The 14,689-nt window shown below is 41.2% G+C and overlaps 1 protein-coding gene across 2 annotated transcripts; it reads left to right on the top strand.

The window, feature by feature from the left end:
• The first annotated feature begins 1,130 nt into the window (after positions 1 to 1,130).
• On the top strand, positions 1,131 to 12,616 carry LOC119738312 (phosphatidate cytidylyltransferase, mitochondrial-like). 2 transcript variants are annotated; one of them, XM_038213159.1, is made up of 9 exons: positions 1,131 to 1,319; positions 3,457 to 3,581; positions 4,252 to 4,434; positions 4,706 to 4,798; positions 5,408 to 5,558; positions 6,431 to 6,576; positions 7,567 to 7,726; positions 9,137 to 9,199; positions 11,517 to 12,616. In XM_038213159.1, the coding sequence occupies exons 2-9, from the start codon at positions 3,459 to 3,461 to the stop codon at positions 11,591 to 11,593; spliced, it is 996 nt and encodes a 331-aa protein (XP_038069087.1). In that variant the 5' UTR covers positions 1,131 to 1,319; positions 3,457 to 3,458; the 3' UTR covers positions 11,594 to 12,616. The 2 variants fall into 2 exon arrangements, with proteins under 2 accessions (XP_038069087.1, XP_038069086.1); XM_038213158.1 differs by having other exon boundaries at positions 1,131 to 1,289; positions 11,517 to 12,615.
• The last annotated feature ends 2,073 nt before the right edge of the window (positions 12,617 to 14,689 follow it).

Here is a 14,689-nt window from a genome sequence, read left to right as displayed (position 1 = left end):
ACCGTTGGGCAGGGGGACAATTTTAACTGGAGGGGGACAAATCTACCTAGGTAAAAGTGTCCCCCCCCCCGGACACATTTACCGGGTCACGAGCCGGTAAATGTGTCCGGGGGGACACATTTACCAGGGGGACAGAATTACCTGTCACAGGGATTAATAACAACTAGCGCCTTGACCAAGGCTATGTCTGCAGCTGGACATCCGCTGGCACTTGGTGGCGCTGTCACGCCCCAACTATCGCATCGGTCCCAACTATAGTTGGGACTGTCCCAACTATAGTGCGGCAGTTGGGTCGGCCCAACTATAGTTAGGACGTGAGTTGCGCCGGATGCTTCATGCTCGATAGATCTTGTTGGATTAAATGTTCCGCGGCGCTGGCACCGTGTATTCGTCGTGCATGCATGCCGCAAGGCTGGCCGGTCACGTGGTACTGCCTAGTTGGACGAGTTGTCCAGCTGCTGGGTTTTATTATCCAGCAACATTTTGCAAAATTCAAAGATTGCCATGGCCGGCCAACTATAGATGGGCCCCACCCATAGCTAATGTCAAAGGTCCCAAGTCGGACATGTAAGCAGAGCTGTAGGGAATGTTTTACAATCGTACATCAATGTAAACTATAGTTGGGACTGCCAAATAAAAATATTGCGGTGGCCCAACTACAGATGGTCCCCACCCATAGATCATTTCATTGGTCCCCAGTAAAGTCAGATGTGTATTAGAGTTGTAGGGAATGTTTTATAATCGTACAACAATGTACACTATAGTTGGGACCGCAAAATAAAAAGATTGGGGTGGCCCAACTATAGATTCGCCCCATCAATAACTAATTTCAGTGGTCCCCAGTAAAGTCAGACGTGTATCAGAGCTGTAGGGAACGTTTTATGGTTGTACATCAATGTAAACTATAGTTGGGACACCGCAAAATAAAAAGATCGGAGTGGCCCAACTATAGATGGGCCAGCCCAACAATGGAACTTACAGTTGGGACCGTCCCAACTATAGTTGGGACAGGCCCAACTATAGTTGGGCCAGCCCAACTGTGGAACTACAGTTGGGACAGGCCCAACTATAGTTGGGACAGGCCCAACTATAGTTGGGACCGATGCGATAGTTGGGGCGTGACAGCGCTCTTCATCGTTGCACACTCGCACGTGTGGGATAACATGGATGATCGTGAGTCGTTCGTAGGAATTTCATGAATTTTGCCGGTAATACCTGGACGATTTTGCCGACACAGCCGCTCCAACTTGCCGGTCATTCGCAGCATTGCTAGCATGACAGTAAAGGAGGTAATTCTGGCCAAGCTGCATTGAACCAGTGTGAGAACTTGAACTGAAGTTGAACTTCAACTTGAAGTTGGTCAGGCAAACAAGCCCCTAGCTGGAGTTACCCAGCCCTGAGTTTTATCATTGGGTTGTCATCTAGCTGGAGTTACCCAGCCCTTAGCCCCACTAGTGTGGCCGTCGGTATGCTGCGCTGAACCTAACTTAGGTTCAGCGCAGCATACCGACGGCCACACCAGTGGGGCTACCCAGCCCTGAGTTTTATCATTGGGTTGTCATCTAGATGACAACCCAATGATAAAACTCAGGGCTGGGTAACTCCAGCTAGATGACAACCCAATGATAAAACTCAGGGCTGGGTAACTCCAGCTAACAAGCCCCCAGATATGAGATAGCAATTTCATGTCATCAAAGTCAATTTGAGCAGTGAGAAAATACAAGCATTTTCATAGAAAACACTTAAAAATTTTCAGTCCACTCTCATAGGGTTTGTACACAGGCATGACCATGATGACAGGGTGTTGAGTGAACTTCTTATATGGAAATCTTTCCCCATGATGACTACGGCATCATCAGGGCGGATCCAGGAATTGTCGGGGGGGGGGGGGGGGGGGGGCCGGGGGTTCATCAGCAAAAAACCCTGAAAATCAATAACAAGGGGGGGGGGGGGGGGCTCGAACCATACTGAAATGAAAACATGGGCGCTGTACAAATCCGACAATTAATATTTTTAATAGGCAGTGTATATTTTGCCGGAGACGGCAAACCTTTAGTAAACGTTAGTTTGCCGGATATGCACTGAACATGCGCAGTTACTGTTTTTTTTTTACTTAAACATTTTCCGGTGACAAGTTTTAGTCTGGCTCCATGCCAAAATTATCGTTGTTACCTCGTATTCACAAGATGGGATTCAGACCATTTTATAATTTCGGACTTTATTTCCCTTTTAAAAAAAATCCTCCAGAGCCACAAATCTGAAAAAGAAAATGTAATACTCTGCAAAAAATGTTTGAGACATGTTAAAATAAGAAAAGAAGAATATTCTTATTTATTTGGGGATGAGAAAAAAAACCTTAAAAATGTGGTGCGGTCGGAATCGAACGCGAGTCATCCCGCTTGCTAGAGCCTTTGCTTAACCATTACACCAAACGTGCTACACAACTTTAGGTGGGAATTTAATACATCTTATAATTCAGCCCTATTTTAAAGAGCACAGCGCCCTCTGTTGATATGAATTGCCGCCGGCAAACCTTTAGTAATCGTTAGCTTGCCGTCATTACCTCCGGCAAAATATCCACTACCTTAATATTAACACTGTATTTACAGAATGGTGTAATAGTAGTTGGCCTAACCATCCTGGCTACGTGCATATTTTTTGTACTGACAGACATTTTAAGGAATTTCTATGAAAAAAAACTTTTGACTGATTTTTTTTTTTCAAACACCCCCCCCCCTTGATCCGCGCCTGTTGGTTGTTGTTAAATAATTTCACGTTTGCTTTTGATGTTCAATAGCCATGAGCATAATTAGTGACGTGAGTTGTGACAGGGGTGCGTACTCAGGTTACACTTACAACTTGGAAGTAACGGTATAAATTATCCGAGTAACTTAGACCATTTTTGTACAAATTACCTTTTTTTAACATTGGGACATGGTCTGGCTATTTTGAGGTCCAATTTGCAAGTCTATTGTTAGACTTGCCGTCGGGGAATAACCAACAACTCGACCCGTTGCGAACAAAAACATCAGATTTCTCCCTCAAAACAGCCACAGAATTACTAAATATGCAACCTGGGACAATCTCTATGAAAAGTGAAAGGAGAGAATGTTGCAACCTGACGTCACTTCAGCGGTTGTGTACAAAGTCTATGGAGAGTCAAGAAAGTTTTCTGTTCTAATAAGTATTTCCTAACATAATTAGAAATGTTTCTCAGTCCCAGATTCATGTCTTATCATCATTTTTGCATTAAATGACCTTCACTGAGATGATACCTGAAGACAAAAGTGGCTTCAGGTTGCATCTTTCCAAGTGAAATTTACCGCTTCATGGCAAGGGCTTTGTCGCGAGTACAGCGTATACCGCGTGTGGGCGCCATTTTCAAAACTCTAACTCGCTGCTAACTAAAGAGGGGCCCATAACTACACAATTCCTTATTTTTTTTTACATTTACAGATATGGCAGTCAGCCAGACAAACCGCTTTCTCTTCACTAGGATCTTGTCTAATTTCCCCAAGGATATGACGATGGCATTTGCCTATGGATCTGGCGTTTTTAAACAGATTGCAAACAAGGACAAGGTGAGAAAGTGAACCATAGTTGTACACATTGACAGATGGTGGGCGGAGAAGATGTGCCCAGAATGCAGTGCAATAAATATGGATTTTTTTTTAGGGTGATGGTCTTTTTTAAAAGGGGGGGGGGGGAATTAGATATGTTTTTTGCTCAAGAAGTGGCCTCAAATTTGTTCATGCCAATTTCATAAGCTACCTTTAGATGAAAAAATTACTGAAATTGGTCAATCCGTTTAAAGAATATCACCATTTAAATACTATGACCCTAAAACCTGTCTCGTCCAAAAAATGTGATTTCAAGAATCATCGAATATGGAAATTTGCATTAGCATAAAATCAAAAAGGCACCAAAATGCCCTTAAAAATGGAAAACTGAAAACTGAAAATAAAATCAAATGGGACACAAAGGTAAAGGTGCATTTTTAAGGATTGCTTTAAAAAAAAATTACATCACATTGGCCCTTTAAACATCTTTTCTATGTTAGTTTGCTCACATTTAAACAGTTTACGTCACAACTTTACACCAGTCGCACATCAAGAGATACACATGCAATGTTGAAGAGTACAGAGTGCCGAACGTTGGCATCACATAACCACAACATACAATTTGTAAACAAATACTAACACGGTCTGTACATGATAGTGAACATGATTTTCTCCCTATTTTTCTCGACAGGACAATATGATTGACTTCATCTTTGTGGTCAACGACGCCGCGGACTGGCACGCCCAGAACCTGAGGAGAAACCCTCATCACTACTCAAGCCTGAGGCACCTCGGAGCTGAGAAGATCGTCAGGATTCAAGATGAAATTGGAGCGGGCGTGTACTACAACACGCTGGTCAGGTGTGAGGATAAGGTACAGGGTATCACGCAGAATATTTCTGCCACGTTATACGGCTATCATAGCACCTGACAATATGGGTACAAAAAAAAGGGCAAGCCAAGTAAAGTAGGTCCTAGACCAGTCTGTGTCACGTGGAGTGCCATTGCCTTGTGGTCACTCTATCTGGGGCATTGAATTCCAGGGTCTGTGGGTAATTCTGCAGGTTGTGGGTTCGAGTCCAACCTGGTGTTATGGTGAGGAACTCCCACGTTTATGTTATTGATTCTGTTCTGGGTTCCAACAGTTAATCAAGTATGGAGTGGTCAGGCGCGACAGACTTATCAGAGAACTGATTGACTGGAATACACTCTACCTCAGCGGCAGGCTACACAAACCGGTAAGATGTGATCCAAATACCGTTGCTAAACACCATTGTTATATCGTGGCTTGGATACTCTAATTTCATTGGTCTAGAATGGCCATGTGTTCAGTCTATTAAAACCCTAACTCCCTAGCATGATTCACTAGGAACCATACCCATCCTGGCAAATTCCAACACCATATGGGAAACTGCACACACATATTTCTGACTTTGATTCTGGAGGTGTGCCAACCCAATGTAAAAGACCGTCAGTTTAGGGGTACTGTACCCATCCTGACAGATTCCAACAAAACATGCCGTTGGGGTTTGATGGGTTGAGTTCTGTTAGGGTTAAATTGACTGCTTACTTTATACACTCTGCGTTTCATAAAAAATAACTCATATTCACCGTGTTGCATCTCATATACACACTGTTTCATAAAGTATCTTATGTAGGGCGCTTGTGTAGGGCTCGCCCGCCTCACATCAAATATCCGGGGGGGGGGGGGGGGGGGGGGGGGACTCAGGGAATTTCATTTTCATGAGGTGCTTGGAACCCTGCAGTGTGCCATCTTTTTCAACCCAACAGCTCAAATTGCCCCACGAGTGACAATTCGGTGCAATTCTGTTTTGGTTCATTTTCAGGTGAGCATCGTCCAGCGCAGCAGCAGCCGAACGCTGTACAACGCCATACGCAGGAACCTGCAGAGCGCCCTCTATGCCAGCTTGCTGCAACTGCCGGAGTGTTTCACCGAGGACGAGCTGTTTCTGAAGATAGCTGGCTTGTCGTACGGAGGTAGGTAATCCCGAACATCTGGCCGTGGGCGTCCCTGGACCAATCTGAATTGAAGAGTGTGTGACGTCAAAATTGTGAGGCCTTCTGGCAAAATGAGACAGAACTGGGCAGAGGTCGAAATGAGCATTTGCGGGTATTAGGAAAGAGAATACAATTCTCCTTACAATGCTGTTTGTTGTGCTTCAGTCGGACATTCAAGTGACACATTATCGCTGGTTAAAATTTGCATTTGTCAAAAAAAGTAAAATACTAAAAAAAAGGCTATTAATGTTTTGAATTCGTGAAAATGAAAGACGGCTACTGTTTTCCCTTAAAAACACTTTTTTTACAAATGTGTAGTGGACATTTAAATATCAAAGATGACAAATATGAATTAATCTGAAAATTGAAAAAAAATCCTCCCCCGCTTAGTTTGCATTTTTTCCACTACGACCTGTTCCCAGTTCCGTCTCATTTTGCCAGAACACCTCAAAATGCACCCATCCTGCCTGTCTAATAAATAGACAGTGCGTATTGACCAATTAGGTCACGGCATTTGGTCAGGTGACCCATGGTATCTTGGTAAAACTAGGGAGATAACGTACTCAAGCTAAAAGTGGGCGAGGCTTAGGACTAAATCCATTTCCCAAAGGGTCCATTGCCGATAGACCACCCTAGGCAGTAGCCCCACTAGGGCTGTCCTGAATACACCGAATATTTGAATATTTCATCATCAGCCGAATATTCAAATAGCTTTCTGCTGATTTGAATATTTGAAAGATAAATACTATGCATGTACATACATGACTGTGATGTGATTTCAATCGTAAAGTTGCTGCGCTTTATTGTCAGATGACACATTCCTGCATTGTTTGAACTTGTTTGATTTTTAGGGGATTTTAGAATGGTCTTTGGAGAAGACAAAAACAAAGTGAGGAACATTGTCAGTGCCAACCTGGATGGATTCCGGACGCACTATCATGACATGCTAGACAACACTGAACACATCTACTGGGACCAGAAGAACAGAACAGTAGAGGTAAGTCCATCACAAGTCCATCACAGCTCCATCACACGTCATCAGAAATCATCACAGAGCATCGCAATTCATCATAAGTCATCATAAGTAATCACAAGTCAATCACAAATCCATCACAAATCAATCACAACATGCACAAAGTCATCACAAGTCTTCCCAAGTCAATCATCAGCAATCACAAATTATCACAAGTCATCATTAATCACCGGTCATAACAAGTCATCGCAAGGTATCACAAGTTTATCACAAGCCCATTACAAGCTCATCATAAGTCAATCACAGATCTATCACAAGTCAATCCACAAATCATCACAAGTAAATCACAAGGCATGACAAAAGTCATAGCAAGTCTTCACAAGTCTTCGCCAGCCAATCGTCAGTCATCAGAAGTCAATCACAAGTCCATCGCAAGTAATCACAAAAGTCATCACAAATCACCACATGTCATCACAAGTGATCACAAGTCAGCACAATCCATCCAGTGACACGCTATACAAATAAAACAGGACAAAGGCATTCCTTTATCAGTGTGCATCCACTGTTAATTGTGAAGTGACTTGTGATTTAAGTTTTGCTTGACATGACTGACTAGTCAAATAGTTTCTTTTTCCCTCCAAATTCTTAACGTCTTACTAAGTCTGAATATTCTTGAATCCTCTAAAATCCATCATGCCTCAGGTATTAAATGACACATTAATTGTTCTTTTCAACTTTTACGGGACATCAAGCCTAATGTTAACTACATGCAGTTGTGGTTTGGGCTTTACCTTGCTCCATCGCGAATATCCTCCAAAATCCTTCAAAATCCAAATCATCCTCGTGGATTTGTAAAGATCTGGGAGAATCTGAGTTGTGTGGATTTGTTTCAGAGATGTGACCATTGACTTGTAGCGTATTTCTTCTTGCTTTTTAAATACAGTACAATTGTGTTGTTTTCTCCAGAATAATTCTTGCATTTCATTTATGGAACTTTCTCCTTTTTTCCTTCAGCAAGACAGGAGTCCCGCCTGTCTGTTTTCCCACCTGAGCTGCCTGCCCAAAAACCTGCAGCTGAGCATCGCCCGATTGGCCGGAGGGCCATCACATGACACAGGGGTGGTACTCCAGAGAATAGCACGGGAGAAGGAATGTTCAGATCTTGTGGCACGAGGTATTTTTTCTTCGGGATTTGAAAGATTGCAATCGGTCTTATCCGGCCTGTCGTTCAAGGACTATGCAAACTTTGAAAAGAACCAAGTTCCCAAAAAGAAAACAGTACATTGCTAAAAACAGGCACGAGTCAAATTTCTCGGTGTTTCTGTATTTGAATTACATGTACTTTGGCTTACATTCATATTAATAATAGTCAACCGATTCAGGATTTTTGAATGCATTAAGGGCCCGTCGCAATTCATATACGGGACGAGTTCCGGACAAGTTGCAGGTAGAATCATTCACGTTGTCCAGAAGAAGCTCTGCATTTGTCCCGGACATGTTCTGGGGAAATTTTCATTAGCAACTGCTGACTCACCAATACTGGTAACTTTCATTGTAGGAAGATTTTTTGGGAAGTTGTTCAGAATCCTGCAACTTATACCAGAAACAATGTTCACAACTTGTCCGGAATTCCTTGTCCTGATAATATGATTTGAGACGGGTCCTAAATAAAAAAATTCAGTAAAAAAAACCCAAAAAACACCCCCCCCCCCAAAAACCCCCCCCCAAAAAAAAACTAAGAAAATTTCATTGGCAAGATTTGTTGAGAATTTGTGACATTTTTTGACAGTCTACATTCATAAATGAAATGAAGATTTAATTCAGTAAAATATCCATCTTTCCTACCTTTAAAATGGCACGGTAGCAGTACCTTCATTAATTGTTCTAATAAACTACTCTTCACCAAAAATTCACTTTCACTACAGCGGAACATTGCTATACCGAACACCGCTATATCGAACATTATGCTATATCAAGCATCATCCTTGGCTCTTGATTTTTGTGTATAAAACGTACCGAACATTGTTGTTGGAATATGTCAACAGAAGAGCGACAAATGGCTATTATTTCCCCAAGGAACAGAAGAAAAAATCCACCTGTAGAAGCTCAAAAACTGTGTACATGTAATATCATGATTCAATAGTCACACGTGTTCAAAGTCGTCTTTCAGTAACTTCCAGGGCGTACAGGGTGAAGTGAAGCTTACGGCATTGAAAAGATGAATGGAAAAAGTTTGGCGATAATGAATGGAAAAAGTTTGGCGACTCCGCGCATGGTTTGTAAATGCAACTACACAATAACAATCGTCAAACGAGTGCGCCAGTAGTGTATGAAAACCACAAGCTGGTTAAAGTATCGGCTTAAAAATGCTATACCGAACGATCGCTATTACGAACAATTTCTGTGGATCCCGCAATGTTCGTTGTAGCGGCATTCCACTGTAGTGCACTTGACCATAAGTCTTGGTAAAGTGTCCTGCTCGTGGACACATTGGCAGAAGCATTGTTCAAACTACAAGATTAATGTCAAGTTCACCAGAATATCACCCGGGTAAAGCATCTGTAATTTTCTTCTGGTTGCACAGGTGCTAGAAATATTGTGAGAACGTCCAGCATAACGCAGAGCATAAAAGGCATCTTCACAGCAGGTGAGCTGCAAACACTGAAACAAGTGCGAGTGCCCAATAAGCTCTGGCTGTCTTGCGTGAAAATCTTGCATGAAATCTATCAAAATGATCCCTGCCAGAGCTTAAAAATGCGACGCTCCAAAATGCGACGCCGATGGCACATATGAGCACCATACTTTAGATTTATACCTCAATTAATAACGATTTGTGATAAATACCACTTGGCTGTAACATTCCTGCACATATTTTGCCTCCATTTACAAACTTTTCATGAACATCTTTCCAAATTGTGACAAACAATTTTTGTTAAGTATTGAATTTATTTTGTTTGCTTTTTATGAAAATTCAAATTTGGTAGTTATATTTTATGGGAAACTTAGGGGGCTTATTTTGGTCAATTTTCTGGGGACAGACAGACAGACAGTCAGACAGACCGACTGACCAACAAGTGACATGTAGAAGCTCCTGCCAGAGCTTAAATAACATTCATAAATACCTCAGACAGTTTAGCCATTCCTATTGGTCGAGAGTCTGTCACGTGGCCGGTCTTAAACGGATGATAAAGACATGGCTAGCTGGTCTTAAACACTTTTCCAGTGTCGCAATAAAATGTAGACCCCTAAAAATCCAGTGCCTCTTACCGTTTCATTGGTTGAACGTTCACAATCCTCACGTAGGCATGCGCAACACTACCAGCGAGTCAGAATTTTATAGTTCTAAATTCAAAACGCAACGCGCCAGGTGCGTTCTGCGCGACATCGCTCAGAACATGCTACGCGCGCGTCAATCTCCATAAAAGGGCTGTTTACATCTTACTCGCCAGCTGAACACTCCATTATTTTGCTAGAGGGATGTTTCAAAAAGCATGAAGTGAACTTGTTGAACAAATCGGTATTTTTTTAACGAATTATTTGATATTTTTTACCAAAAAGGTATTTATGAATGGGAATAAATATGTGCTCGGTCGGTATTAATCACTCTGTTTAAGACCCCGTTCCCACTTGATCCACCAATTGGGGGATCTGATCCACCTTTTGCCAAATTGCCGGATCAGATCCCCCAATTGGTGGATCAGATCCGGCAATTGTGTGTAGTGGGAACGCTAACCGTTATAAGGTGGATCAGGATCAGATCCACCTTTTCTGATCCACCTCTGGACCAGGATACAGATCCCCCAATTGGTGGATCAGATCCGGCAATTGCCGGATCACGATCAGATGGGAACGCAAAAGGTGGATCTGATCCGGCAATTTGACCTGTTAACATCCGCCCGGTGCACGAGTGGCGCGAAAATGTTGCGGTCTCATGAACGAAGAAACACGTTTTCAGGCGTGTAGCTCATGTGAACATTTCCAGCGTTTACAACATGCACAATAAACAACCGCTGAACTACGGGCTAGCACCGCGCATGCAAAAGCGCACGTGGTATCCTAAAACTACACTATAGGCCTTATTTTTGTTGCGTGTTCGTCCATTACTAAACCTTTTTCATTCCTGAAATTTTACTTATTTTTCCATCCATAAATGACTCTGAGTCCGCACTCACCAAAAGACTTCACTTTGGCACAGAATCATTGAAAAGCTTACGAGTATGCGATGAGAATAGTGCCGATAACGCGGTACGTACGGAGGTGACAAATCAGAAGTATTGATTATAGAAAATTGGAAAATGATGTCGTAGTACATCATGTGACCGTTTCTAACCAATGAGAAGCTTCAGAACCAGGGAATCCCTTATCGATGCATTGGTTTCTGCCGTGATGTCACGCGTGAGCGGCTCTGTTGGATTTCACCTTTTAATTTATGCACGCACGGATCCTCTACGGATCCGTGATTTATGTTGGTGAATTCGCGTAATTTTTGTCTGTGAATTCTGATAGTGCTGTTTGAAAACTGACCCATCCTGGCCTAGCATGTAACCATGCAACAATGGTACTCCCACAGAGCGCGCGTAATTCCGAACTCAGTGACCTTTCGGACTAGACATTTATTTCCGTTCGAAAAGGTGGATCAAGCATAAGTGGGAACGCGACTTGCGGTTTCGTTGCGGTAAGATAACGATCACACCAAAATGCCGGATCTTGATCCACCTTTTTCCAAATCAAGTGGGAACGCGGTGTAAGACTGCTTAGAGTCTGGGTGCTGATAATTACCCTCGCCTCCGGCTCGGGTAATTATCAGCACCCAGACTCTAAGTGGTCGTAAACAGAGTGATAAAAACCTCCAGAGCACACATTTATTCCCTTATTAAAATCTAAGGAAGCCAAGATTCAAAGTGATTTTGTTGGCCTCTGACAAATTTCGTTTTTTTTAAACATCGCAATTTCTTTTCACTCAGGAATCATGAAGTCTGCCAACTACAGCCTACAGAAACTGGCAAAGATGTGGAAGGGAGGCCTCCTGTTGCCAAGGTGACGAAAAAAGTCAAAGGTCACCCTGCTGCCAAGTTTGTCTGAAGTTCAAAATCAGGGATTAAGTGCCTGGATGTTTTCAATGTTCTTGTAGAAAGGTTTCGAGGATTTCACTTGTATTCCAGTCGTAAAAAAGACAGGTATTTTTTAATGCCAATAGGCCATTTGCGAGTTAAATTTGAATACAATCTTGAACGCTGACTTAGTCCAATGCTTTGCACGTTTTAACTTTGCATTCTCCCGACCAAAGAGACTGTTACTTTATTTTGTGATTCGGGGCAAGCCTTTATGCTAGCAACCCCCAGCTCCGGCATGGTCTGGTGTCTTTGTTCCATTCACGCCAATTAAGAACAATGTATTGATGCTGAGCGACTATGCAAGAGCTTGCCCCGAATCATGTGATTAGCAACAGTGTCTTTGGTCCGGAGAATTCTAAGTTAAAATCTGCCAAGCATTCTGAGCAAGTCAGTGTACCAGATGTTTTTCAAATATAAATCCCAAAGGGTATAGGTCACTCGCAAATGGCTTATTGGTAGACGAAAAACACGTGAGCAATAATTAAAATTGCCATTTTTTCCCCCAGACTGGCTTTTAAGGTCCAGGATGCAGTGAGATACACAGGGGGACATGTGCAAGTTTTAAGAAGCCGTACAAATCACACACTGTACAAAATGTATAAACTCAGAAAAAAAAAATCAAATTATTATAATTCCTTTTGTATTTTATTAAATATAAACCGATACAAATTCAGTTGTGGGAATTCGCTCCCCATATTACAAGTTCTCATAGATATGAATATTACAAGAATTACAAGAAAATCATACAAGAAACTGTATTCTTCTGTTTTTTGCATTTGGTTCTACTTCTATTGTCTCTCCAATCGTTTAAAACCATAAAGCTATATTCAAATTACTAGAGCGCTAACTTCGTGTACAAAGTAATGCCTGCTGGGCGCATCCATGTTTGTGCATGCACAAACCTATGGAGAGCTAGAAATTTTGTATGGCTTTTGTACGGCTATTTGCATATATCTGCGTTTGTATTCCATACCGATGCGTTATCGAAGCCAATACGCTCAAAACAGAAACGCACGATCAGCAAATGAGCGTGTCATTTTGCTCTACGGTAACAGCGCAACGCGTGCGCGTATTCGCTGCACATGCTTTTTGCCGTCACGTTTTTTTTAACCGTCAATGACGCGCTTAAGTTGTTTGCGTATGTTCTACTTGCGCGTTGCATGTAGAGTACACTTTCAAAATTCAAACCATCTAATTTCATTATGTTCTACAAACACGCACATGAATTCAAAATGTCTGCGCCCAGGATGGCTTCAAAGAGTCTCCGCGCGCAGAATGATGAGGTAGCGCTCTAGTAATTTAATATAGCTCTATGTTTATAACTGACCATCTGATTGAAAGAGCGCCCTCAAGTTACTTAGAATTACTTAGTAGGTTTTTGGAGGGTTCAGAATGTTGCCAAAATATACAAAGACAGAACGTTTCTCACATACTTTGTTTTTGAAAATGGGAGTATAATGAACAATGTGTAGCACCCTTTTTAAAGTAGCAATACATAATCCAATTGGTTCAAATTTCTGGAAAACCTTTAACGAAACTGCCATGATATTTTTTTAATGGTTCTACCATTTTATGCTCGCAATAACAGAGTAATCTTATTTTAAATGCTGATAAGATAATGTTTAATTTAAAGTATCAAATTAAGAGCATACTTTACATGAATTGCGCTACATTAAAGAGAAAAAATGCGAGTCAAATAATATAGCACCTGATATTAAGTGGTTTGGCTTTCGTACTGAAATCTGAATTTCTGCACATCATTTGTGAAATAAACATCTACGATGTTGACGAGTAAGAAACTCTGAATATTCTTCTTCTTTTTTTTTTTTTCTGCTCGTAATAAATCATAAAAAAAAACAGTTTTAAGTTTCCAATAAAGACAATTATCGACCTAAAAATATTTAAAGGGAATGTACAACATTTGCTTTTGCTGCAATTTTCAGAAATAAATGGATTTGGAGGATTAGTATGTTATATAAAATATTATTAAACTGACTTGTTTTATGTTTTGGGCCTATAGATGCTGGAAAAACCAAGAAAACCTATCATGTTCTTGTAGTCTGGTTCCCTGACCCCACTTAAGATGAAACGAAGCAATTAATACACTTTGGGGAATTGTAAGGTCAGAGAATCAGTCAAGCAGGCTTGTACCCCTTCACAGGTGTGTGATCAATTGCAAAGAAAAGTCAGAATAACTAAATATGAAAAATTAAGAACAGTTTTTGAAAAAAAGCCAGTTTTCTCCAACGCTGGTCGGCCGACCAGCGTTGGAAAAATACAGTTTTTTTTGAAAATGTCAGCCCACTAGGAGCCACAATTTTAAAGGATGCTTTGGACTGTCAGTCCCTAACAATCCAGTAATGTATTTCGTGATAATTTGATTTTCGTTTTTTGATGTTTACAAATGTTGTATTTTCCCTTTAATTTTTCTTTATTTTTTCAATACCGAATTTGAAAAAAAAAAAAGGGTTGAAATGTTATGGCTTAAAATTTGGGTCAAGTTCCATTTCCCCCCTTATTGTAACATACAAGTGAAAATATTCCAAGGTTCCGGTTATACAAACATTCATCTATATGGTTGTTGGGGGGGGGGGGGGGGGTCTAGATTGGTTCACGTGACGCCAAAAGACTTGTTTACTCATTTTCAGTCTTTAGACCTAGCAACAGGAGATATTCATGCTACATTGTTATGTTAATTTTTCATCAAAAGTTTTTTTTCTGTAGCAAACTTTTTTTTCGGATCTAAGTATTCAACAGATATGAACACCCCATCAAATTTGATTTAAAAAAAATTCGAATGGAATGCATATGTAAACAAAATATCCTTGGTAGGTTCCGGGCCTTGTATTGAATAGTGTGAAAAACCCTGACTCACTTCTGGAATGTGGTATTCAGTCAACCACGACGGGAATATTTCACCATAAATGTCCAATCGGTGGCTGTTTCTTGTGCTGTAGAAAATTCCATTGTAAAACACTTTAAAGGTTTATGGAATCACTTACTTTTGGTGTATTTTTTTTTTC

This window comes from Patiria miniata, unplaced genomic scaffold (assembly GCF_015706575.1).
Source record: "Patiria miniata isolate m_02_andy unplaced genomic scaffold, ASM1570657v1 HiC_scaffold_3, whole genome shotgun sequence".
NCBI lineage: Eukaryota > Metazoa > Echinodermata > Asteroidea > Valvatida > Asterinidae > Patiria > Patiria miniata.
The sequence above is the reverse complement of the archived record's forward strand: the minus strand, read 5'-3'. Positions and strand labels throughout refer to the sequence as shown.